At 35.2% G+C, this 26,224-nt stretch overlaps 1 protein-coding gene across 5 annotated transcripts in view; it reads left to right on the forward strand.

Moving 5' to 3' along the window:
• Nucleotides 1-26,224, forward strand: part of FMN1 (formin 1) — a 188,685-nt gene that overhangs the window by 63,999 nt on the left and 98,462 nt on the right. For all 5 annotated transcript variants that reach the window (XM_042046949.1, XM_042046951.1, XM_042046952.1 and 2 more), the window contains one exon: nucleotides 8,886-8,947. In XM_042046949.1, the coding sequence (XP_041902883.1) occupies nucleotides 8,886-8,947 (62 nt within the window). The remainder of the gene's footprint in view (nucleotides 1-8,885; nucleotides 8,948-26,224) is intronic.

Genomic DNA, 26,224 nt, shown 5'->3' on the forward strand with positions numbered 1-26,224 from the left:
CCAACCTGGCCTTAGACACTGCCAGGGATGGGCAATTATTGTCAAAATGTGTAATATCTAAATGAAGCTGAGTTTGAATTCATTTTAAAAGAGGAGTTTCTGATAGTATTCCTCTTTTTTCTACAATAACTTATCGCTTCTGCAATTGCTTGCTGAACTGATAGAACTGAGTGAGACATGTTTCAAAGCATTTATATTTTTCTGTGTATGTTTATTCATTAGGTAGTTTCCTGTTGTCATGCTTTTCATAGAATTACAGAATAGCAATCTGCTGACTTAAAACTTTGTAAGGATTAAGATTTGGTTTCTTTTTTTTTCTTTTTCTTGATCCTTTCTTGTAGTTGAGTTAGGAATACTGGATGTTGGTGAGGATTCAATGTGACTATCTTACAAGATTTATAAACACACCTTATGACCAGGATAAAGCCTTCTTACATTATGTCACTGAAGAACTAGTCCTTAATTCTACCATGAAACACCATTTAGATGATGATGTGAGTAGACATCATACTAGAAGAAATAAATCCGAAGGACTTTGAAGCCCTCCTGCTCCCTTTGAAGTTTCATAATGAGAGTCCAGTCATGTTTGTTACAGCTGCATGGTTACTTCTTAGGAAATAAGATGGTGTTAAGACAATTTTGCATTAGTTAAAGCAACTTATATTGGAACTTGTTAGAATTTTCCTGCACATGCCATTGGTGATCTTAGGTTAGGAAAGTTATTTTGTCTCTATAGACTGCCATTAACTGGACTTCTGGGTAGGGTTGTCTGAGAGACATCTTTCTCCCTCACAAGTCAATTGCTAGCATTTCCCATTTCCCTCATGTCCTAGTTTTGTCCAGGACCCTAATGTTACTTGATACTGCCTTACATCATTGTTAGGGGTGGGGAGAAAGGGACTCTGGCTTCCAGTAGAAAAAGCATGGCAGGAGGGGAGAAGCTGTGCTCCATTGTTCATTGTCTCAGGTTCCAGGGTGAGCACTTTTGCATGTGACTCACCCTCTGTCTTCTATACTTTTGTTAATAATATTGTTGCCATTACTGTTCATTTTTTTATCTCGTTGCTGTTTCCAGTAAGCTGTTCATACCTCAACCTGTGATCTTCACTTTTGATGCCTCCAGTTCTCAACTCCATCCCACTGGAACTGGAAAAGAGAGGGGAAGGAGGAACAATGAGCAGTGTGTCATTTGGGAGAGTCTTGGTGGGGGGCACCAAACTGAGGAGTACCATTCCTAAATCACAACACCTCACTCGAAGTGGGCTCTTCCTCACTGGACTCTGGTGGTGGTGCAGAGTTTTGTAGAAACACTTAGGTACTTACAGGCCACTTGTGTGACTTCCTGCCTGCTGGGAAGCCGGGCAAGTGGGCAAATCATATTTGCCTATCCCTTAAAAATCTCATGCTTTTTCCCTTTATTCCAACGAAACAAATAAGTAAACAACATCTTAGACTTGTTTGTGGAACAGAATAAGAAAATCTCTGATCTCTTCCTATGCAACTTCTTGAACAGTTAACAATACTGATCATACGTGGTTCATATTTTGAAGATCATCTGAATTTCTAACTAAAAGGATTAGAGATGTACTTATTTTGGAATTCAGTGTGTTTTAAAGAAGTCAGCTGAAACTAAACCATCCATTCAATATCCTTAACACTTTAGTATTGTAACTCAGCTTTCTCTGTAGAAACCATAGACCCAAATGGGCCCACAGAAATTACGGGTATATTGCCTGGAGATCATGTTTATCCTAGAAGGTCAGGAAAATAATAAAGTGGTAAATATTGATGGACTTGTACATATTCAGATACCAAAGGCCTATTAATACTAGAATATTCTGCTGTTTTAGACACTTGATTTTTATGATTATTAAGGGTAGATTCAAGCAGTCCTATGTTGCACGTTTTATTTGCAAGATTAGCTTTCAGGGCCAAAATTTTAGAAAACACATTGCTTTAAAAATTAGCCCAATATATTGAATATCTCTTCCTTTGTTTCAAATTATTTTGTGTTAAAATTTAAAACTCATAAAGTACAATAACTATTGAAAAGATTGTGGTTTTTTTATAACTTAGTCAGGGTAACCCGCTTTTCTGTATTGCATTACTTTTTTCCCCATAGGTAAGTTTTGGTATCTGCCAATGTTCTGGTTTGGCCAAACTTAGAAATATATCTTTTGAGAGAAGGCAGGTTACAACCATCCCTCCCCCACCAGGTTCGGGAAAAAATAAATTTTCCTTGAAGGAAAGTGAAAGAGATAAAAACTATTTATTTAACAAACACACAGGAAAAGGATAATGATGCTAAATAATAAAACCTCTTGCTCTGCTGAGAGAAACCTGGGAAAATTTCAGAGTCCTTCCGTAGATCTCCCTCCCCTTCCTTGGAGCTGGGACGGGGCGGTGGGCCCACCTCCAGGGCCAAGCCTCGGTGGAAATTCCTCCCGATGTATTCTGATGTTGAAACAGTCCAGCAGAGAAAGAAGAAAGGGAAAAAGAACAAAGTCCCAGGAAAACAAAAGTTCAACTCTCCGTCTCTCTCCGGAGAAAAAAAAGGAGCTGAAAAACTGGCCGAAAGCAAGCCGGGTGCTTTCCCCACTGTCACTCTGCTGCCGCAGCTGAACGCAGAGCCGTCTCTATCTCTGTGTCCTTGAAAACAGGAAAACAAACTGCTTAGAAAGTTCCCTCGGTTTTGTCTCTCCCCCTCTCAGGCTCAGTTTAAAGGCACAGAAAGGCACAAAATTAATTTCTGGGCATGGGGCAGCGATGGGGGATACACAACACAAAGTCACCCCAAGACAGCCAACTTTCTGGGTTCCAGGTACTTTTTAATTTAAAAATTGCTATTCAAGAGAACATGAATAAAACTTTCTGTTGTCATACCTGTATACCCCTAATTTTCTCTGTGTATTTGTACAGTTTTCACTCTAGCAGATGTTGATGTCTAAAAGGTTGTAGGCATTTGTCCACTGTTTCACAGTGTGCGATACTCTGTTGTTTCACACAGTAGATGTTTGTGATTCTATAACAAATTCCATGTCTGCTGCAGTGCAGCATTTTAAGCCCTTTGTTCACGTCGTGTCCATCTTCCTTATTCGCCCATTTTTAATTGTTTGGGGTTGCTGCTTCAGCTTTTCCATTGTGCTTCAACAACAATTCTTTTATCTGTTTGCATACCATGTTTGATGAAATTACAAGACACAGAGTTACTTCCTCCTTGCACTTGGTAGTTAGTTAAAACACACTTTTATTTCCTTCTTGCAGTCCATTACTTGGGTAAATGGTAATACGTGGCTTTAAATGGAGTATTTCAAATGTTGTAGTACCTAATGATAAAGAAAATAATATATTTTCCTGGTGTACTGGAATCTTTTTAATCAATGTTATCTTTATATGATTCATATTGACGACATACTTTAAAATCATGAAACAGACTGGTACCAAACATGACAGTTAGGGAAGGAGGCATATCCTGTTTGGACTGGTTCTGTCTTTGCAATGTTCAATGCTAAAATAATTTTTTTAAAGTCAGATAAAATACTAATTAGAATTACTTTTTCCTGCAGTTGCATGTAGGCAGAACCAAATGTAGCATAACTGGAGGTTCTGATACTTTCTAATAATAATTGTATCAATGGGTGGCAGAACGGGATCATGGCAATTCTCTAGTTCATCACTTCAGAAATTGTGTTTTATTGATTCCCAAGCACCTTATAAGAACATACATTTGAACAAGGAAATATGAAATGTATGTTACTATCAAATAACATTTAGCAAGCTATTCATTAGGAAAAAGGTAAGACAAAAAATGTATTAAAATAAAAATTTATATTAAAAACTAATGAGATAAGAAGTTCATACCTAGAATGAAATAGTAGCATTGAACTGGAAAAGTAAGACTTGAGAATTTGCAGCTGATACAAAGTTAGTAAAAGAAGGGAAGACCTGAACGCAAATTTGGCATTCTCTCATCAGGATGTTGTCTGCTGGCTATGGCAAAACATGGGAGTAAATGGAAATTTGTGTTTCATGGTAAATGGATTTTTTTTTTACAATGAATAATTGATTTATTTTTCCAACAACAACATAGAAAAAGGAAATTTTGCGTTGTCATGTCACTGTATATCTTTAGTGTTCACTGAGGCCTCTATACAGCTTCCTGTGTACTTTGCCAACTTTCATGTTACTTTCAAAAAATATTTTAGTGAAACATTTTACAGTGACATGGTATTGTGTTGATAACTATCAGCAAATGTAACAAAATTTGTTTAAGGCTTATTAATGTATTTCTGCTTTATCTCACTATCTTAAAAAAAATGTTCAGTTCTATGAAAGTTTGCATTAGCTGCAGTGGGTTATAATTATTGATTGCAGGAAGCATCAGATTGCAAAAGTAAAGAATATGCCCAAGTGGGCAACAACTTATATCATTTATTAAATTTTTCTTGGGATGGAGTACTCTCAAAACAAAGGAAAACGTAGTACATTAGAAGTAGTAAATGAAAACTCAGACTACAAGCTGTTTGGAATGGAATCTGTGCGATGTGATTGTTTACTTTTTTGCTTGAATGCCTTTCGTAAAGGGGTGACGTTTTAAATTATTTTCTCAGTAAACAAAATCCTAATTCACGTCTGGTCATTTTTCAGGATGGGAGCACTTAGCACTTGCCATCTGATTTTTATATAGCTTGTCTCTAAAGTCCTTAAGAGTAGTATCTGCTTAAGGGGAAGCTAACTTATTTATGCCCTATGGCCACTGTCTTCTCTCAGGCAGATTGGAGACCAGGCAAGTAGAACAGGTTATTTGTACAATCAGCCTTCTGTTATCCATCACAATAAAAGAATTTAAAGCTTCAGAAAATTGACATTGAGGTGTTAGAGCGTGTCCAGGGCAACAAAGCTGATGAAGGATCTGAAACATAAGTCCTATGAGAAGCAGCCAGTGGAGCTGGGGTTGTTTAGTCTGGGGAAAAGAAGGCTCAGGAGAGACCTTATTGCTCATTACCTGAAAGAAGGTAGTGGCCAGGGGGTTGGTTTCTTCTCCCAGTCAACTAGTGATAGGATAAGGAGAAATGGCCTCAAGTTGCACCAGGAGAGGTTCAGTTTGGGTATTAGGAAAGAGTGGTTAAGAATTGAAACAGGTCACCATCCCTGGAAGTATTCAAAAAATGAGTAGATGTGGTACTTCTTGATATGGTTTAATGGTCATAGAGATACTTGGTTGAAGGTTGGACGTGATCTTTGAGGTCTTTTCCAGCCTTAATGATTCTTTGATTTTATGAAAATGCAACCCCCCTGACATGGCACAAACTAGGTAAAGAGTCACCTTGTTGACACAAGGATCAGCTTGGAACTATAAAGTAGGGTGTAAAAATGAGGGAGCCGGGTGCTGCGTGGTATCAGGATCAGTTTGAGCACACACTGAAACACAGAAAGGTCTGGCTAAACATCAGGAAACAATTTCTCACTGTGAAGGTGACTGAGAAACTAGCATAGGTTGCCCAGAGAGGATGAGGAGGATGGAGATTCCTGGAAGTATTCAAAAGCCATTTGGACATGGTCCTGGGCAACCAGCTCCAGGAGAGGTGGAGGTGCAGACCAGGTGGCCTCCAGAGGTCCCTTCTAACCTCAGCCATTCTGTGGTTTGTGATTGGAACCTTTTTTCCATGTCAGTCTTGAAGGTCCTTAAGGTATGGTAACATGGGAAGTGGGAGGTCCTACAGTTCAGCTGCAACCTTCTATCTGGGCTGGCTCTGAGAGCTACCCTCAGGTGTTCATGTGTCTTGACTAATAAGGCCAAATGAGTTACAGTGATCATGTGAGAATCAGACTGGCTACACAGAGCCATATCACGTTCCTTAAACTCTGGCATCATTAATTTTTAACCTAGACAAATCACTCAGTGATATGTTGGTATTTCTGGATTTCATGTGTAGTCTATATGATTTTTTTTTGTGAGTTAAATGGAATTTAAGAATTCAGTAGTTTATAAAGCCTGACTTATATTTTGTTCTGATTATAGTTCCTTCTGTTAACATGTCATTATTGTTTACTTTGCTGTTGTGATTTTTACCACTCTAAGCACCATCCCAACACCACTGTATAATTAAACTTTATTATTCGGTTGCCAGTATGTTAAGGAACTGATTTTTGGAATTACATTAATGCAATTATTTTTTCTACTCAAATTCTTCAGCATTTTAATGATTCTGATTGCCATATGCAGGTTATTTTCTTAAGATGCTAGCTGTGCATGTAGAATTATACTAAATTAAGGTGACTTCACAAAACATAGAAAAGGAATGGATGTGAGTCACTTTCTATTATGCAAAACAATGCAATTGTGATGTGTTTTTCATTATAGTATCTTGTACAGAAAAAGAAACATTTGCTTGAGACTTGAAGTACTTTGCTTGGTGTCAGCTTCTATCCAATAGATAGTTTGTTCTAGTTAAAAGTAATACAATGGTAGAAAGAACCAAAATAAGCTTATGCTGTTTAATGTCAGTTTATATCATAGTAGACAAGCTATTATATCTTACAGTATATCAGTTTATGATGCACTTGCTTTTATGCAGTAGCAGTGTTTTAAGAAATTAGTTAGGATTATTAATCTTATAAATTAGTACTTTCTAAGTATATTTTTAGGTATAAATAAACAGTAAAAGAATTGCTACCCTCTATCTTGCCTCTGCTTTAGAACACAGCTTAAACGAAACAATCTCTAGAACTTGTTTCAGGGCTTTCACCTAGAAGCAGTGAAAAACATGTGCCAATAATGACATGTATTTAATTGTTAAAAAATTTTTAAACTTCTTATGCTGTGTTAGATTTCATTCATGGAAGTTCTTCCATCATTCTCTAATTGCACAAACCACTACAGTGCCAAGATAAAAAAACAAGTAACAGAGGGTTGGGGATGGGTAGACGTGGTGAAAAATCTGCTTCTGGCGCTAGTGCAGGTCTATGTCAGCATAGGTGAATTATGACTCTCTTACCCAAATCCCAAAGAATTTTAAGCATCGGGCAATCCTGCATAGAAAGTAGATCTTTTGTTAAGATAGATCTGTATCCTTCTGTTAGCCAAACTAAGAACTGATTGTTAGGAGCATTTTCAAAGCCTGTTGGCTTCAGTTATCATGTGACCTTAAAGAGCTAGCCTTCAAGTCAGGACCTTCATGAGGTTCATGCCCTGCAAACTGAGTGCTTAAGCAGCTGAGGTGCCAGAAGGGTCACAACTTTTTCTGAGGACCTGAGGCAACTGTTTTAAGTCCTGTTCAGGTGAATGGATATGCAGAGCCTGTAATTCCAGAGGGAATATCAACCAATCAAAGGAATTAACAGCAGAAAATCTAAAAGTTTGTAGATCTAACGGGTTGTGATTCCAGCAGATCAGTCAGGCAATTTTCCCATGCTGGAAAGCTCTAAGTGGAGACTTGTTAGAGGGCAAGGAGAAGTTTAGATGCTATAACTACCTGGAATCACCAAGGTTTTTATTTTATACTTTGTAAAATATTGATCCCTTCTGATTTTGTGTATCAATTCAGCTGCTTGCATATAGCTTCACCTGTGTTTGAAAAAAATAGCCTTACATTAAAAGCTTCCATGTCATGCAGATTTCAGGGTGATGATCAAGTTATCTTTTCTTTCCTCTTTCCTTCATGTGCTCTGAAGAGAAAAAGGAAAAAAGAAATAAAAAAAGCACCTGAGCACTGGAATATTTTACTGATCTGGCACTTTGGTCCATACTTTGATGTTTTAATGCTATTTTGTTAGTTCTGCTATTGAATGGATAATACAAATTCCTTAGTCTTAGAGAACATTTACAGTAAAATTTAAATTCTTTGGACTATTTTCAATCCTTGTTTAAATTAGCATTTAGTTGAGAAAGCAGAAGCCAAGCCAGGAAGCTGGAAATAAACTTTTGAAAGCAGATAGAAGTGGGACTTTGATCATCTAAGAATGAACTCTGGTTGCTTGTTTAGGAGGGCTGTAACTTCTGGGCCGGTGTCTCACAGAAGGCTCTCTTAAGGTCTCTTAACCCTTACACCAATATATTGAAAGGGTTTCTCTTTCTTCATCTGGCCAAATGCAGTCATGGTACAGGTTGAGGGGAGCTATAGTATTCGTGGTCCTAGAGATGCATTTGGTAAATCCACACCATCACTAAACGTGTGTGATCAATGCCTGGCCTCCTAATTTTTTCACTGCTGATTTAAATTTCTCTGGATTTCAGTTTCAGTTCAGCCTTTGGATTTTGTTATATTCTCACTAAATAGCAGAGCTATCCTCTATCTCATTCACAGTATTCTGTACTTAAGCTCTGTAATTAATCTTTGTCTGATAGAATGAAGGCAGAGAATTCTTTTTATCTCACTGTTAGGTACTTTCTGAGGTCTTCATTTGTATTTGTGATTGCTGTTTTATCCAGTTTAACTGTGTATAGTGATTATATGTTTGAAGTTCCATTTAAGTCACTCTATTTGATGCATGTTACTTTAGAATTCAGGTGGGGGTGTGTGTGTGCATGCATGTGCATGTCATAATATCAGTTCCACGTTTATCTGTAAAATTAAGCAAAACTAAAGTTTCCTTTTGTTATTTCAGTCTTTCATATCTTTTCCCCTGTTTTCCCTTCTCAGCATGGAAGACCTCTGCTTTATCCTATTCTCTCAGAAACACCATGGAAAATCTGGTCATGTGGTCTTAGAAAAAAATGCTAATTACTCTGTTCAGGTTTTCTTTTCCATCACCACTGTAAAAGGTCATTTATTTGAGAGCCTACACCTGCGTTCTGGAGCTGGTGGTGTTGTATGAAATACTCTATGCTGAAGATGGCACATTGATTTCTGACTCTAATGGAAAGTAATTTTTTATTTCTACAGAGTACCAAGCTGCCATTCTGCATTTAAAGAGGGAACACAAAGAAGAAATTGAAACATTAAAGGTATACTTTTGTAATGATTTATTTTCTTTCCCTTCTAGTGCATTTTACAGATTTAAGTAGTGCAAGCGTATACTTTCTATCAAATGTTAAGAATTTAATTGTTTCTCTGTAGAAGTTGTTTTCAGTTGACTGCCAACTCAACTAAAATTAATCTGGTTAAAATCTGTACCTGCACTCATAAATGATGTCAAAAAGCAGTTTTATTTGTTTCCTCTTTATCATTTTCCTTACTGTTGTTCTCTTAAATTCTTCCCCCTAACTCAGCAGTGCAGTATTTTTGCATTAGCACTGGTGTTTAACTACTTACTCTTTCTCAGTGGAACATATTTCTGTAGAAGCAGTTTTCTGTAATTTTAACAGGAACTTAACATAAGCGTGTGTGATGAGACTTTCTGAAGTTTAGTATTGAGCACTCTTTATTGACGTCTCCTCTTTTAAAGTGTAAACTTGACCAACTAGTTATCAAAATCAGAAATAACACAGTTTAGTATTAGAACTCACTTTCCTTTGACTAAGTAAAGTGGAATTCTACAAGAAAGTGTTTTTATCATAACAGTAGGAACTTAAATGGCAGTATAACTGAATTTGGTGATCACCACCAGTTAAAATTAATGGCATCTTCCTTTTCTCACCAGTTATGATATATTTTTAAGCATAGCTGCACTGTGTTCTAATACAGATTCATATGCTAAATCATTAGTATACAGGTCATCAATTACAAAACACTCAGTATTTCCTTTGTCATCATTAAGGCAAATAAAATGGAAACTAAACAGATTTACTAACGCAGGAATTCTGATAATCCAGTACATTGATACATTAACAATGTCATTAGGCAGATCACATTGTATAATGTGAAGTATCGAAATTTGCATTATAAAATTCCAGTGGGAACATATAATGGAGAAGTAAAATTGTGGCATGATTTAATGTAATAACTTTTAACATTTTATTCTTTAAAAGTATAACAGTAAAATATTATGGTAGATAGCCCAACTATTGGAAATTCTTGGGTTAAATGATTTTGTGCTACTCACTGAAAGAACCTACAGACAGGAGTTTCTCTGAACCAGCTCTGTAGCAAACTGGCCCAAATCCCATATCTGATGTTTATGAAGAAGGTTTGATTATCATACTTTCTCTGCAAAAGGTTAGGAGTGAGACCCTTAGTCTTTATTATTCCTAAAAGGCTTAGAAAAATGTTACGTTCTGGAAGGTATATGTAGGGGAAAGTTCTCAAAATATTATTAAACTGTCCTCTGAAGGTGAAAGTAAGCAACATTATCTAGAACCTCTCCCTTGAAATCTGTATATAGTGGCTTATAAGTGAGTAATATGTTTATTCTTTAGCCTTAGGATGTGCCCTATACTTTTGTACTGTTTCTTTTTGTAAGGTTTTTTTTTCTTGAGTGTGTGAACAGGAATTCCTAATTGGTTTTTATTCTTCAGTATTTGTTATCACTGTGTTAATTTCATATAAACTTCATACAGATTACCCAGAGTGCAACCAGGGCTTTACCCATACCACTCGTTTGTAGGGGTTGGTGAATCTGTGAGACAGTGAAGTTGCAGTGAAGGTAGCAGTCTTGAAAGATGTACAGTAATCACTGGGTAGGGAGGGTGAACAACAGTACTGTATTTTATTTTGCCATCTTTATGTTACCACCAAAACTTGAAGCTTTTTTCCATTTTTTCATGTCACTGAAATCAGTTTTTGTCATGTAATGTGTATACTAATTAAGATTACAACATGTATTACACCAAGTCAATTAACTGATGAATCTGTACCATCTCTTACAATCTGCATAACACATAACTCTTGAAGGGTTAATGAATGTATGCAATTCAACTGAATCATCCACATGAAGATAATGTCTAAAAAGGGTAATGCATCTTGAATTTTTCACTGTATATTTACAAAATACTGAGTAATATATTTTTGAAACATGAAACAATTTCTGCTCACTACTGTTAGGTGTTTTGCTTTCCCTGCTCTTGCCGCTAGATGTCAGCTGAGTCTTTCAGAAAAAGTTCCCAAAAACGTGTGCACGTTTCATACTTCTGTCTAAATTGAGAGTGTGTGTGTGGTGGTAACATCCTGCCCACTGTTTGTGTATCTGGCAGTTTTAATTTTAGGTCAGAAATTATCTTGCATGTTACAGGACTAGATTGAAGTTGCTCAGTAGTTAAGTCGTGGCTGTCAACACCTTCATATTGTTTGTTCAGCAGAACCAAATCTTGAGTGTCTAATAACCAACTAAGTAGATGACAACAACGTTAAATCAAAATACTGTAAATGGACTCCTGACTTCTGAAAGAAAGGAATTTACATGAAGGCAATATTCTGATTGCAGTGCTTAATATTTAACCCAACACATAGCTGCACAAGGGTGCAGCATACTTTTGTTTTCTCTAAGTTAAGTTGATAAAATGAGTAAAAATTTCAGTTTTTCCCTGATGTCTCCTTGTTTCCTTAAGCACAAAGGTACCAAATATCCCTTCATCTTTAGTTACATGGAAGTTTAATACTGCTTTTTGAAGATGGAATGAAAGTCCTAAGCTGACCTATAACCCTGTACCCTATGCATGGGTGTTTTTCTCTGATACAGGTTGTTAGGCTTCCACCAGCTCACTAGATCTTTTACATATTTCCTAACTGAGAATAATAGTATCTTTAGGTTTTTATATTCCATAATAGTATTACATAATGCATGTAATATAATATAGTGTAAGAAATGTTAATAGGTATTTGATAAAAGAATTATTAACTATAGTTAGGTTATAAATTATTCAATAAATATTGTATATTAAATTCTTGGGTTTACATCTCTTAAAGTATCTCATGGCAAATTTTAGAAAGAAATACCTGTATAGTTACATCTAACACAGTTATAATGATATTACTGAAACTTAAGGAGTAGTGAACGGTGATGCAGTTGGTGTAAAACTGCCTGTGACATTACGAAAGAGCAAGCTGGCCTCATTTGGAGAAGAATGTGTCATGAGGTTTTCATAGTGACCTTTGTGGCCTCCTTGGTAAAGTTTGCATTTTTGCTTTTTTGTGAAGGTTCCAAGAGCTGAAATGTAGAAGTGGGTGGAAAGTAATTTCCTTTTCACAGAAGAACTTGCTTAACTTTGAAAGCAATTTCATATCATAAATTGAGATTAAAAACCAGTGCCTCAAAGTGCCCCAGAAAACATTGAAATATGTGGAAGAAAAAGGAATGTGAAAGGAAAAGTCATAGTACCAGTCAAAATTATCTGATAATTTAAAATAATTTATTTTTATTTTGTACTGAGACCTCAAAGGCATAAAAATATTTAATTTTTTATAAAGTAATAAAACTCTAGCTCTATGATCACCATTTCATTGTTTTAAAAATCTGTTTTTTCATGTCTCATGCTTCTTAAGTCCTTCCTTGTCTCTTTGTCTTTTCACCTTCCCATTTGTCATCCCTCATGGTCAGTATGCTTCCATTTATGAAGGCTTCCATTGCTCTTTAATTATAACATGGGTATAACAAAAGGTGCTGCTTTTCCCTGCTATGCTTTGAAATTTTTAATTCAGCTGTGGGAGGCAATGGTAAATAGTGTTGAAAGCTCTTGTATGCCAGAATGCTTATCAAAATACCTCTTTATAGAAGTGGGTGATTTCAGTTTTATTTTGGCAATTTAAAGTGTCTTTTACTTATATGTGAAAGTAAAATTTCGTTTCAGCTTCAGAGCATACATCAGAAATTGTAGGTTTTAACACCAAATCAAAATATTTTACAATGTTTTAATTTTTCTAAATATTCTTTTTTATGGGTAGACTATTACAACAAACTGGAATCGTTTTGAGCAGATTAAATTGAAAAAAAATCTGACCTGGATGCTCTTAAGGATTTTTATTACTCCTTCCTGGAGAAAAAGAAAATTTAATTTTTTTTTCCACTCAGTTTTGTGTATGTGAATTCTTGCATGCGGTAGGGATATCATGATTTGTCAGAAGTCACTATGTTCTGAAATCTACTATTAAAATATGGTGGCAAATGATGAATAATGTTGAAAGCTTTGATATATACCACAGTACTTATAAAACGCAAAACATTTGCATATATGTGGATCTATGCTGACTTTCGGTAATAAAATTTTGCTTCAGGATGCTGAGACTGGTGTTTTTCACAAGATGAAATGCATCCATAAGGTGGCTGGCTGCTTTGCACGTTCGCTGTTGGATTTTTGTATTCCGACATGCGTGTATAGAAGAAAATCTGTATCATGTATGCTTCTCTCTCTGGTGGAGTTGGAGCTCAAAGGAGCAGCCAAGGTCAGCAAGGGTTTATGAGTCAGTCTTTCCTAATGAGCTGTTCAGGCTTTTCAGCATTTCCATGTGGTGAACTGATGAAGGTCTCCCAGCTTGTGGTTAATTATTGATACTAATCTTGCCTAACTTGAAATGTTTCAGTCTTTCAGCTGCTAAATGTATAGTTACACCACGGTGTGTATACTCTGTGCCTTTATGAATCTTCTTCTTGGTTACTTTGTCCTCTTGAAGGAATTCTTGCTGCTCGCTGCAGAGTTTCTCTGCGATGCAAGAGAGTAAAAAATGTAAAGACTGAAAAAAAACGTAGAATTTATGAGAAAAAAAAGATACTTAAACCTCCTAAGAAATTGTATTAAAATATCAATTTCAGAACTCCTAAGGATCCCAGACAATGGCAGCAACATTAAAGTTTGCATTTCCTAAAATAGTAAAATCCTAGCAGGAAAAAAAATCTTCCTGTACTGAAAAATTTGCATAGCCAGTGCTAGAGAAGGTAAAGTAGCAGACTAGGGAACAAAGGACAGGAGCAATAAAACAATAACTTTCTACAGCAAGCAGCACTTAGTCTCTTTGGAACAAGTTGACAATTGCATCTTCATTCAGAATGGAAGCTTGGAATGATTCTTCATGTTGTATGAAGACGTTCCCCAGTTCAGTGCTTAATTATGTTTTAAAAAGTTGCACATTACAATTTCTATATTCATTTCATACTCTATAATCAAATTCTTGATGACAGTTTAAGCACCTCTGCTGTGCTCTGATACTTATATGAAACAAAATTCTTCCCCTTCTTCTCTTCCATTAACTTCCTATTTTTCATATTTTTGATGCAATGCGTGCTTTTCATCCTTATTTTCCTTTAACAATATGTTTACATTGTGATTATTTTCTTATCAGATAGCTTGAATATCCCAGAAGATTCTTCTTTCATTGTGTTGTGGTTTTTTCAATATGGCCACTTGCCATATTGCCATTCTGTTATTTTCGATGCAGTTTCACTGTTAGATTTGAATAGTTTTGAGCTTCATGTCAGCTGCAGAATGCTGTTAATTCCACATGTTGATCCAAGGATTCTCCTGTTTATTTAAGAAGTTACCACAGACCACATTCCCTATATTGAAAACAGTCAAAATCTCTTTAACTCTGTTTCAGCATATGAACATGGCAGTACATAGTTAAAATGTGCATAGAGCAGGACAATTTATAGCATTAAAACTTCAGCAAGACTGAGTTCCTGCTCAAATTTAGACACATTACAAAACATTCTGCTTAATTAGGGCTAAAATGAAGCTATTATAATTCATTATAACCTGCTGCTATTTTTCATAGTTTGTGAAAATTAATTTATCCCATCACCTTGCCTTGAATAAATATGTTACGCACTCAGGAGAATAAAGTAGAGCACGTACTTTGAACAGTATGACGTTTTATTTTCACAGATATTGAAGACCTCTGTAACATAGGAAACAATTGTCTACAAGAGAAATTATTGAAGTGTCATGATGAAATTATAAAAGCCACTAAAAATTAAGTAGTATCAAAGTTACCATTTTGATTTTGAAAACACATACCCCATGCTTGCTTGCCAAAATTATCTGTGCGTTGAAATTTACTACACCCAATACTGGTTTAAATCTAGTGGTTGTAAGGTGTTTTTTCTGAATTAAATATGTAATGTTCTCTCCTGTAAAAATTCTGGCTCTAATAGTCCTGAGTTTAGAACAGGGACAGATTTTTCATGGATGAATATTTTGCTGATATAGGGAAAATCTGTCTGATATTGGAAGTTAAATTTTTTTAAATAAAACTATTTTTTCTCATGTTCAGTAAAGACCAGATTTTAGCAGCTTCTGACTTTGCAAATCTAGAGATCATTGATTACATCTTCTGGTGAACAAACTTTCAACTGCCATTTCCACAAAGCCACCAAAGTTGTTATAAAATGGGTCAAAATTAAGTTCCACTGATTAATGGTTGCCACAAGTTACTCTTGGTTAGGTGGGGATCACCCTTCAAAGGATGCTTTCAAAATGAAAGTCTGTCTCCTGACCCTCTTATTCATGGTTAGGGGATGTGAAAGAAAACCCAGTGGAAAGCAAACCAGACACCAAGAGCTGGACTTGGGTATGGAGATGTGAAAGGTACAATTTTAGGTAAAAAATGGGGAGTAGAGATACTAGAACTGGCAGTCCTAGTAGTGTGTAGTGTTGAGACACTACACTGGCAAGATGAAGGACAAAAGAGGTAGCCTGGAAATTAGGATAGAAAACAGTAGGAGAAAGATGTGGGTCTGGGCATCACAGTACAAGTTTTACTTATACGTGGGCAATTTTGTCCAGAATATGTGTCCTGGAATGAGTACAGTCCATTCAGTATTTAATTTTATTTTTATTGGTCATTGAGCAATACCCTCCTTTGCTTATTATTCAGGATTTTATCTGAGTATAAGTAGTTTCATTACAGTTTCTTCTACTGTCATAAGTTTTAATTTGTCAGGATGTTTAAGTATAAACTGGACTTTACAATATGTGTTAGGATAGGCATGTAATCTTATTGTTCATAGACTGATTTGCATATATGTTCAATCACAGTTCATTTTTATCTTTGCAACTATACATTGGATCCCAGAATCCCGGAATAGTTTTTTGTAAAAGAAGGTGTATCATGGGTGACTACTTGAGGAAAACTGACTAAAATTACTTGTGACTCATCTTGCAGGAATTTTGCAGTTTGAGCAAGTGTAGAATCTGTTTTTCCAGGTCAGCATTATCATGCCTTTACTATACTAGTGTTGTGTCTCTTTCTGAGGGTCCACACTTTGTTCTTACGCACCTTTCAACTTCAGCACACATAATGCAGAAGTCTTAAAAGACTTCTGCTTTTTCATTATGAAGTTTTTAACTTTTTTCTGGAATATCTCCCATCATGTTCACTGAATGAGGTATTAGTTCAGTCGAAGAGAAAGTTTTCTCCGTAGCTGCACTACATGGAAACATTGATGGAAAGGCATAAAATTAAGATTGTTCTGATTACTCCCTCTTGAGTAATTGACCAAGGCTGGTTTTTCTAAGAGATTTTCGTGTGCAATATTTTTTTCAAATTCTATAATGGGAATGTCTAGAGTAGTATGGTGATGCATAACTAGCATACAGTAGATGTTTAAACTGGGTATGTCTTTTACTGAAATACAGGGTCATTTCCATAATTGATGTTATACTTCTGTTTATCCATGTACAATTTCTTTTTGTTGTTTTGATTGCACGTGAGAACACTCTTTATTGTAGTGGAGAGGCTAATAATCTCTAAAAATTCTGACAACTTTTAGACAAAAATGATGTTTATTATGAAGAACAAAAATTGTCAGTTTCTAAAAGTGTAGAGTTACTTTTTTTTATTCTCATGGCACTATTTGGCTGAATATTTCCTGTTGAGAAGTAGTGTTCATTGCTGCTCATTATCCTTCTATAGATAGGTACCTTTATCTTTGGTTACTGTTTTCCACGTGCTTTACTAATAACGCTTTTTGCTTCAACTTTTACTTAAACCAAATAATTGGTTGCAACTTAGCAACATATATCATTGCTTTCCTATATAGTTTATAAAGCTTTGTTATAATGGCTTATCTTGTAGCCTTGTTGCCAAAGAAATTAGTTCTTTATACGGTGAAGCAGTGTTGACAGTAAACTCTCCTTTCTGTCCCCTCCCCAAAAGAAAAGGAAGAAAAGAGAAGAAAAACAAGGTTGCATTACAATTCTGGCAACATCAGCCACACTAGTAAAATCAAATTCAATGTTGGTTTACGACTTTGAATTTATGTGACTGCACAGGATCAAAGGATTTGTATCCCACTGGACTGCAAGGTCTATAGTTCATGGCAAAAAACCTCATCAAAAAGAACATTTTAGTAGTAGGGCTTTTCATTTTAATCAGCCACAGTAATAAAAAAGCTGTTAGGTGTCCAAAAACATTCTCCCAAGATCAGAGACAACTTGCTCTCTACTACAATCAGTTTTCTTATTGGATCCATACTGCCTCTGTAGTTTTTGTCACTGAAACTTCAACTTGTTTTCAGCCTTTTTTGCATTGTTTTCACATTTTACATGCCAAATGTAAAATACACCATATGCGTCAGTAAAAATGATTCATATAATTTCCCTGGAAATTGAAAAATACTGTAATTTGTCTCAAGTAAATTATCATCAAAACAAATTATTCATATAGAATTTTAATTATCAGTATGTATTTCTGCATATTGTATTTTAAAGTATTTTATTAGCAATATTTGGGGTTTTTTTTCTCCTTGCATATAATCTGAACTCCACCACAGAAAATAGGTATTAGTATTTTTGTATCTGTACTACACATGTAGTAACAGAGGCTGTCCTAAGACTAAGGCAGCAGCTGCAAGTGAGAAGCAGAGTAGGATAGTAACCACAAAGTTTGGGATAGGAAAGGAATGTTTGCATTTTGCATGTTAACTGTTCATGCTCCTAGTTCAACAAAAGTTTGAAATTAATTTTTAGCTTATGGTGTGGTTTCATTGTTTTATTAGCTTTGCCTCAGAGAAGTTACATGCAATGTATCATTTACATTTGTTGGTGTGTTGCAGGCTGAATCACCTCATTTCATTCTGCAGAATTTAAATGTTTATCAGAGGCTAACAATATTTAGAGATTCTGCCAATTAAATTGTCCACAAAATCACCAGTTTTCCTAGAAATATATAGGTTGGTCTCAATTTAACTGGATACCCATTTTTTAAATATTATGTAGGATTTATTTTTCCTAGCATAATCTGTCTTACATTTAGGACCAACACATGGTCACTTTCTACAAGGATTGCTCCCTTTTGCATGGCATGACAGGTAGCTGCTGTACACTTCTTTTTGGCAGATTCTAGTGGATGTATTAATAACCTGAATTTTACCCCTTTAAGCACGTTGTTAACAGTTAGCTTTTTAAAGTACTATTTAGTCTAGTTTTTTAGAGTTTTTTTATCGTTTGTCTCAAGGAATGATACTGTTTAGCAAATGTGATGTGGTAAGAAGTTAGTGAATCCAAGGCATTAATAAATTTCTGTTTGATATAAATCAGATACAAGAAGAATTTAGATTCCAGTGAAATTTCTCTGTAGGCACAGAGATTCCAGAGTAGAGTACATCACTTACCGGATGATGAAGTGGACATAATAGGATCCATAAATGTGAAGTGTGCTGTGGTGTACAATGGACATAATTAGAGAGATTTTTCCATATACTTGGATTCATAATATTTGCAGGATCTTAAAAGATTACCAAGAAATTTCAAGGGCACATCAAGGGTTTTATCTGATTATTTCATTAGAAGTTATGGAGAAGTTATTTACCCTTTTTAAGTGGGTTGATCTGAGTAAAGTGACATGAATGTAGGACAGCTGTTGAAAAAGAAGAACTGAAGAAACAGAAGAACTGTTGTGAGCTATGTATTGCATAACAGAATTCTCCAAGTGAGTTAATTTGTGTAATGGTTGGATGGTAGTTCTTAACTGGGAAAGGACTGAAGGAAGGATGTGTATATGGGCAGGAAGCAATACCTAGGTGCATGTTACTTGACAGAAACATTTACAGAGCAGACACAAGGCAATCAGGATGAGGAAAGCAAACTTTAGGGCAACCTGGAGATCACTCTGTGAGGAGCATGGAAAAGAGCACGGAAGAGATAGTGGAAGGTCCACAAAGAGCTGCAAGAGAGGATGCTGGAGCTTAAAAGAATATAGGACTGTGTGCAGCCCATAATGCAAGGGGCAGTTTGTGTCTTGTACAGAATAGTCTCTTAAAATACATGGTCCTGGTCAGAAAACATCTACAGTGTCCTTGTCTCATAGATCTGCTTTGCATGGCTGTTCATACTCTTCTGATAGTGATAAAAATGGAGGTGTGTTTGTTACGTTATACTTAGGTGGTCACTGAAAGCTTATCACTAGCAAGAAAGAATCAGAATCACAGAGTCATAGAATAACCTGAGTTGTAGTGACCCATGAGGGTCATCAAGTCCAACTCCTGGCCCTGCCTAGGACACCCAAGGATCACTCCATGTGCCTGATTCAATTCCTGTTCCCACTGTATTCTACTGTCAGCAGACTTCACAAGTACAGCTGTGGATTTATTTTTTTTCTAAACTCATGGTACGTATATATTATTAAAAAACTACAAACGCCTCAGCTATTTCCTATTCATTGTCCTTATAGATCCACTAGACTCAATATGTACAAACACACTGGCCGAAGGCTTGCAAGTCTTCTGACAGGCGCTTCTTGTAGGAGACAGGAACACAGCCTTGGCAACTGGAGGGATGTTAGCCTGGCTGTTATTGATTTTGGGTCCTGGAAAATTGTAAAGAGACTTAAGACAAGAAAGCATAGAGAAAGAATCGAATTATTAAAGAATGGTATTTAATTTAGGAGAAGAATACATTTATAATAATTTTAAAAAGTGAAGGGTGTCAACAAGCCTATAATGAATATAGTAATTTCAGTGACACATTTTCTATGTAGTATACAGTTGAATATGTGTAGAAGATGAAATCGGAAAGTTGAAGGGGGAGACAGCACTGGGAATTGCCAGGAAAGGAGTTATGGGAACAAAACAAAGGGGTAATACAAGTGACTATACAGAGGGAGGAGAGTGAAGAATAGCTGAAGATCTTAATAAATGTATTTTAACTTTGCATGCAGCACTGAGTCTGTACAAAAGCAGTATTTAAAATATGTTACAAATGCAAACTAATTCAGAAATGTCATGACCATGTTCCTGGCTACATCCAGAATAGTTTTGACTGAAACTGGAACAGTGAATTGGAAGAATATTAGAAATATAAAAATATTAAAGAAAACATTAGAATATGTAAATTTAAATACTTTAAAAATGACATGATTTTGAATGTTTTTTCAGTAGTGAAAGCAGGTATCATTCTGTTAATACCTTTCTCATTCTTTATTTGTATTCAGAGAAGGGCAGTTTGCTGATTCTGAAGTTTTTCTAACAAAAGAATTAGAAAACCCCAGAAGTAACAGCAGATGGAGTACAAAACAGTGCATTTCTCAAAAATAATTTTTCCTTAGATTGCCATTAAATATCTACTTTTATTGAGTTATTACTTTCTCATACACTCATTCAGTTGTTCATTTGCCTGTTTTTTAAAAAAATTGTATATATTTTCACAGTAAATATTTATTTTGTAAAACTTGAAGTGAATTAGTGCTTGAAATATTATGTGAATTTTAAATCATTTTTACTCCTGTATATAATCATGCACTTGGTATTTAAAAAAAAAATTGTATGTTGCAGTGTTAAGTAGGTATATTTTAATTATGTGCTATGCTAATAATTTTATACTCCAAAATTGCTGGCTATAAGACTGTATTTCTTTCTCATCTTAACAAATGCCAATTAAATAACTGACTATGTAAATATATATATAGAAAAACATTGTTCTGTACACCTGCTGTGGTCAAATTTCATCCCAACTACTTTTGCCACATTTCCTCTATAAAGCTATGTATTTATTATTTTTAAATTGGAAAGAGAATTGGACTCTGTATGCATTGCCTACACAAATATTTAGAGATCTGGGAATGTTTGAGAATGGTCAGTCATTACTTTTTTTACTGTGAGGTGTAGGAACAATCCTTACTGTGTGCCCTTGATAATGATGATGTACTATATGTAACTGTTATGTTTGTTGATGTATTTGTTAGAGACAAATTTTGATTTTTATGTAAATTGGAATGGGTTTAACTTTTTTTCCCCCTGTGGAGAAATCCTTTGCTAAATCTCTGATTGTTGTTAAAATTTAAAACAAATGTATGTTTTTTCAAGGACAGAGAGTCAACAAAAAAGAGCTTCTTTTCCTTTGTCAACACAATAGAAGAATAAAAAGTGTGAACTCTTCCAAAAACTGAAGATTAAATTAATTAGAATGAACAAAACCAAGAAGTTAGAGGCTCGCTGTGAAAAATTTGCTTTTCCTCTCTTTTCTATGCACACTACTCTGATGGCCAAAATACTATTAAGAAAAAAAGCTGTAAAGTCTGTAAAATAAGCTTTTCATTGGCAACTCAATAATTCTTATCCTTTTTTTTTTTCTTTTTTTTTCCCTTTCTCCTTTTTTAATATCCCTCCTCGCTGGAACATTTCCATATCTAATAACTATGTCGCTAGATACTTTGTGTCTTCTTTGTTCCCACTTTTTTCATTTTCATGGGTTGGCATAAGTAACTAATTAGATGTAACAATCACTGTATAAAAGTCAGAGAAGGGAATAAAATCGAGCTCACTTTCTCCCTAATACGTTATTTTTCCACTCTAATTAGAGTAAAAACTTGTAAAAGTGTGTGTTTCTCAGTTAAAGAAGAGGTCTGTCTCTGATATACCTAGAACAGCTTTGTTCATTAAATATGTGTCATTTTTACACAGTCACTTTTCAGAGTAGAATTACACTGTAAATGCTAGTGAAAAAGTATTGACTTTGGAGCATGAATTTGCTAATTTCAAAGCAAAAGTTCTGCATATTGCTTGCTCTGAACAGTGTTTTAGAGAACATTTGTTTTATGTTTTACTGTTAAAATTCTCAGGATTTTTTTAAACATTTATGGTGCAAATAAGTCTTGACTAATAACAAGTTAGCAGCTGATTTCTGAATGTAGATTGCTGTAGAAATTTATACTTTCCTTGTTATTCATACATAACCATTGTTCTACAGCTTTTCATATCAGAGCAATTCTGTGTCATGGTTAAAAAGTTTTTGTTCGCATAAAATCGCATTATATAAAGCAGTAGCATGAAAACAAATATACTTGAGTTGATTGCATTTAATCAAGTATACTGGCTGTAATAAATGAGACTGTAATCTTTCTTGAACATGTCAGAGCACAGAGAAGCTGTAACACTGGTATTGAGATTTGTCCGTGTTAATCTTCATTATAATTTCAAAGACATTTAGACAATCTGTTGGTTATATGAAGGAGAGGATTTAATCTTCTGCTTTTGTGATTAATTTATGATTTATCATCTGGTACTGTAATGGTTAATAGCACTATGGTACACTGGTTGACTGTTAGGAATTTTTCTTCCTTGTGCATATGCTTCATAATTTCCTGGGTCCCGTGGGACCACAGCTGAGTTGTTGGCATTGTCAGAAAATATATCTTGCTTTTTTTCTCTGTGTTGTGTCAAGTCACTTAACAGGTGCCAAAAGCAGGTCACTGGAGTCATACACCAGAGGGATGGGTATAAAGGGATAAAACAGGAAGACGCTGGAAAGCCAGTCCAAACACTCCTGTTGTTTTCCAGGTTACAGTCTATCAGTATTTTTGGATATTTGCATAATCCTCTTATATCGTGTATTTTAGTAAAAGAGGTCTTTTTTCCCCTTTTATTCTTAAGGGGTGGTTTTTATTTTACCCATTAACAGAAGTAATTTTTAAGGAAGAGATTAATACAGGCTTTCTAAGCTTACATATATAAATGTCTGTGTTCAAGGGATCTGAGAATCAGCCAAGATCATTTGCTTGGTGAGTTGATTATACTCAAGGAAAATGGATCATGTCCATTTCAATGGCAGAAACAGACAAATCTTGACGAATTAAAGAAACTGATTTGTAAGTGCAACTGCACTAGTGAGGTCTGAAAAGCAAAATAGGCCAGAACCTTCTTTAGTCAGAATCAGAGGTGCAAAATCTCTGAAACCTGCATTCCAATCAAGAGCAGATTTGGAAGCAAAATACATTTTATCAAGGAGAAGGATGGATAGAACTGCCTGCTTATTCAACCTCTTCAAAAGGGGTATTGGGTGGAAAAATGGAAGAAGGGGTACATAAGCCAGGAAAGCTAGTTTTAGAATTCAGAATAGAAAAGGGCATTTGACAACACTCAAGCTGAATCCTGTCTTGCAAAGGAAATTTAAGGGTTCACTGTAAGTATTCTTCAGCAATAGAAACAGAAAGAAACTAAGGAAACAAGGGGAGCATTATCCAGTAAGGGTGAGGTGGAAACAAAAAGCATTGTTTATTGAACCTAGAAAATTAAGACCAAATGAGCTGCCCCGAATTTTAGTAGCAGTGATCATGAACACAGGGACATCATTTCTCTTAAACTGAAGACACACAGCTTTTAGTACTGAATAAAGCACAGATTACTTTTTTGCATATCACTATTCTTTTTATCCTAGTAAAGGGTTGATTCAATCAATCTGTGATGTGCTGTCCTTCACAGATCCTTTTCCCTTAGAATTGCCATACCACTGATCAATCCCTTCCGTGGCTATGTATGCTGCAGCTCTCCTTCTTGAATTGTAGCATGTATTTTCAGACTGTCTCCTTGTCAGGTAAAATTATTGTGAATTCAGAATTTTAACAGTGTAATTCAGCTTAATAGCGTAATATTCTTTGCCTATTTGATATTGACAATGAATGCAAGAAAGATTGTACCAAAGTAAGGCAACTTTTTTCAGTAACACATTGCTGTATGGATTAGGCTTAATGTACTATGGAGGTACTTTCAAATTGATGATTGAAATCTGATTTCCAGCACATTAAGGCTTTTTCTTTTGAGCTAGCAGGATGAAGAGAAAATAGTAATAAGGCTTTATTAAAACATCCGTGCCTCTAATATGGTATTTGTAACAGTAATCTGGAAAAAATATAACTCTACTGTCATGGAAATTTAGGCAGCTGTATCAATTGTGTGTGTGTGTGTACAGGAGAGGGAGTCATATATCAGTGGCTGACTGGCAAGAGTCACTGATACAATGAAAAGCCAGAGAACCTCAACAGACCAAGGCTTGAGGGCTTAATTCGATACACTCTCTGAAAGAGCAGATTAATGCTGCAAGAAAATGAAATGGTCAGGGGAATAGAAATATGTTCGTTGCACTAGTTTATTTGGTGTTGAATGTAGCTATACAATCCAGAATTCTTCTGTGTGTGTGTTGCTGGGAAGCAAGCAACCAGGCTTCTATACCAGTCAGCAAAGTGGCAAATGCAGTTTTCAAGTGAAAAAAACTGATATCCTTTATATCTAAAGCTTGCAGATGAACATCTCCCACATTGTTCTTTGTAGTGTCTTGCTTTCATTTTATGCAGAAATATACACAGAAATTTCCTTTGATAGGTTTCAAAATCCTCTACCTCTCTTCAGAAATAAATCATGTTCATTCATGCATGGGGTGGCTTTCTAAGCTTTAGTTTCAGCTGCCTTCTCATCTCCTCTTCCTCCGGCCTTCCTCCCACATCTTCCCTCCCTCAGATACCTTGTTTCCTGCTGAAAGTTTTTCCATTTCATCTTGCTTAAAATAGTTGTGACCAAACTATTATATTCTGATGATGTTTGCTGTCCATTTGATTCGTCATATGACTTTAGAGCCTTTCATCTCCTTTTAAGAAATATTTTCCAGGAAGCAGACCTTTATTAAGAATACATATATATTATGTATGTGTATATATAAAAAGTACATATTAATATTCATATTCTTGACACTTTTGTTGAAAATATTATCATAGTATATAAGCTGAATAGGTTTCAATATTACTTAATCTTTGGTGGATAAGGCTTACTCTGAGATGAAAAGTAATTAAAATAAAAAGTTGTTTTATTACTTATTACTAAGTATAAGTAATACTTATTTTTTGTAATTAGTAATGCTTAGTAATTTTAACTTTAATTCTTGTTTATGGGATTTCTTTAAGTAATGGAAAATAGTTCTGAAAATGTGAAAGTTTAATGCTTTTTCTTCCTTTCATTCTATCACCTCAAATATAATTTTCACTTTAAACTACCAATTGTATATTGTAAATTAAAGACTGGAGATCTGTATTTGGAAAGGCTTATAATACTAACACAGTTGCTTTCCTGTCCATTTAAATGTAATAAATAGTTTTGTTAGATACTGTGCTTGTTTTACAGTGTGTTTTTAAGGTGGCTTCAGATTTACTGCTGGGAAAATGTCTAACGTTCAAAGTAAATTGTTCTATGAGGGAGTTTTTGATGTCCAATAGGAGCAAAGTGCTATGATTAAAAAAAAAAATCCAGTTAAATTCCTTAAGGCAAACTCACTTCATTACCTCATTTATGGATCAGTACACCAAGTTTAAAAAGAAAAGGCATGTCTCTGGAGCAATTCAAATGGCAGAAAATCTTGTGATAGTTGAATTGAACTAATAATAAAATAGAGTGACAATAGAATAATAGTAGGAAAAGAAAAAAGGTAAGCAAATGTATTGTGTTGAACATATTTGTCCTGAGTCTTCTATAAAACTAATAGAAATTGGGTTGTTTCCAATGCAGATCTCTGTTTGATTCTCTTTGTAAGACTTTAAACTTGATTTCCCACCTTTACACTTGCCAGTGTAAAGAAGCATTTTGTACCCGGTATTTTCAGATTTTATCTTAAGAAATTGATTAGAATTCAAGCTATTCATACTCCTGTAAGAAATAACATTTCTTGTTTGCATATCTAGTCCAGCTTTATTTTACAATATAAAATCACATTGTATTACTCTATATTTGCCATACTGAGCTACGCATGTATGACTTGGATGCATGTATTAGTTAATGCTGTAAACTAGTAGCTCTGACCTACTACTCAAATTGGAATGGTAAGTAGGAAGTGCTATGTTGCTATTTCTGACAAGCACTATGTGGAAATTTTAGGTGTAAATTGTTGTGCCTGTAGGAATTTGGGAAAATCACAGCTCATTAGCTGTTTCTGTTGAAAGGTTGGCTTCCCTTTTGTAGAGGGATCCTAAAAGAACCATGAAAACTCTCTTTCAGGAGTCATTGCCTTGCAAAGAATCATGGTAACATCAGCCAGCTGCCTGATAGTATCATGGCATAACAGAAAATAACTTGTAGGGACCTAATAACCTGGAACAGCAGTATTGGATTGTATTGCATTATTTAAGGAGATATTTCTGTGCCAAGTGTTTTGTATCTTTCT

This window comes from Corvus kubaryi, unplaced genomic scaffold (assembly GCF_017639235.1).
Source record: "Corvus kubaryi isolate FWS band 111438036 unplaced genomic scaffold, C.kubaryi_AGA036_p1.0 66, whole genome shotgun sequence".
Lineage (NCBI taxonomy): Eukaryota > Metazoa > Chordata > Aves > Passeriformes > Corvidae > Corvus > Corvus kubaryi.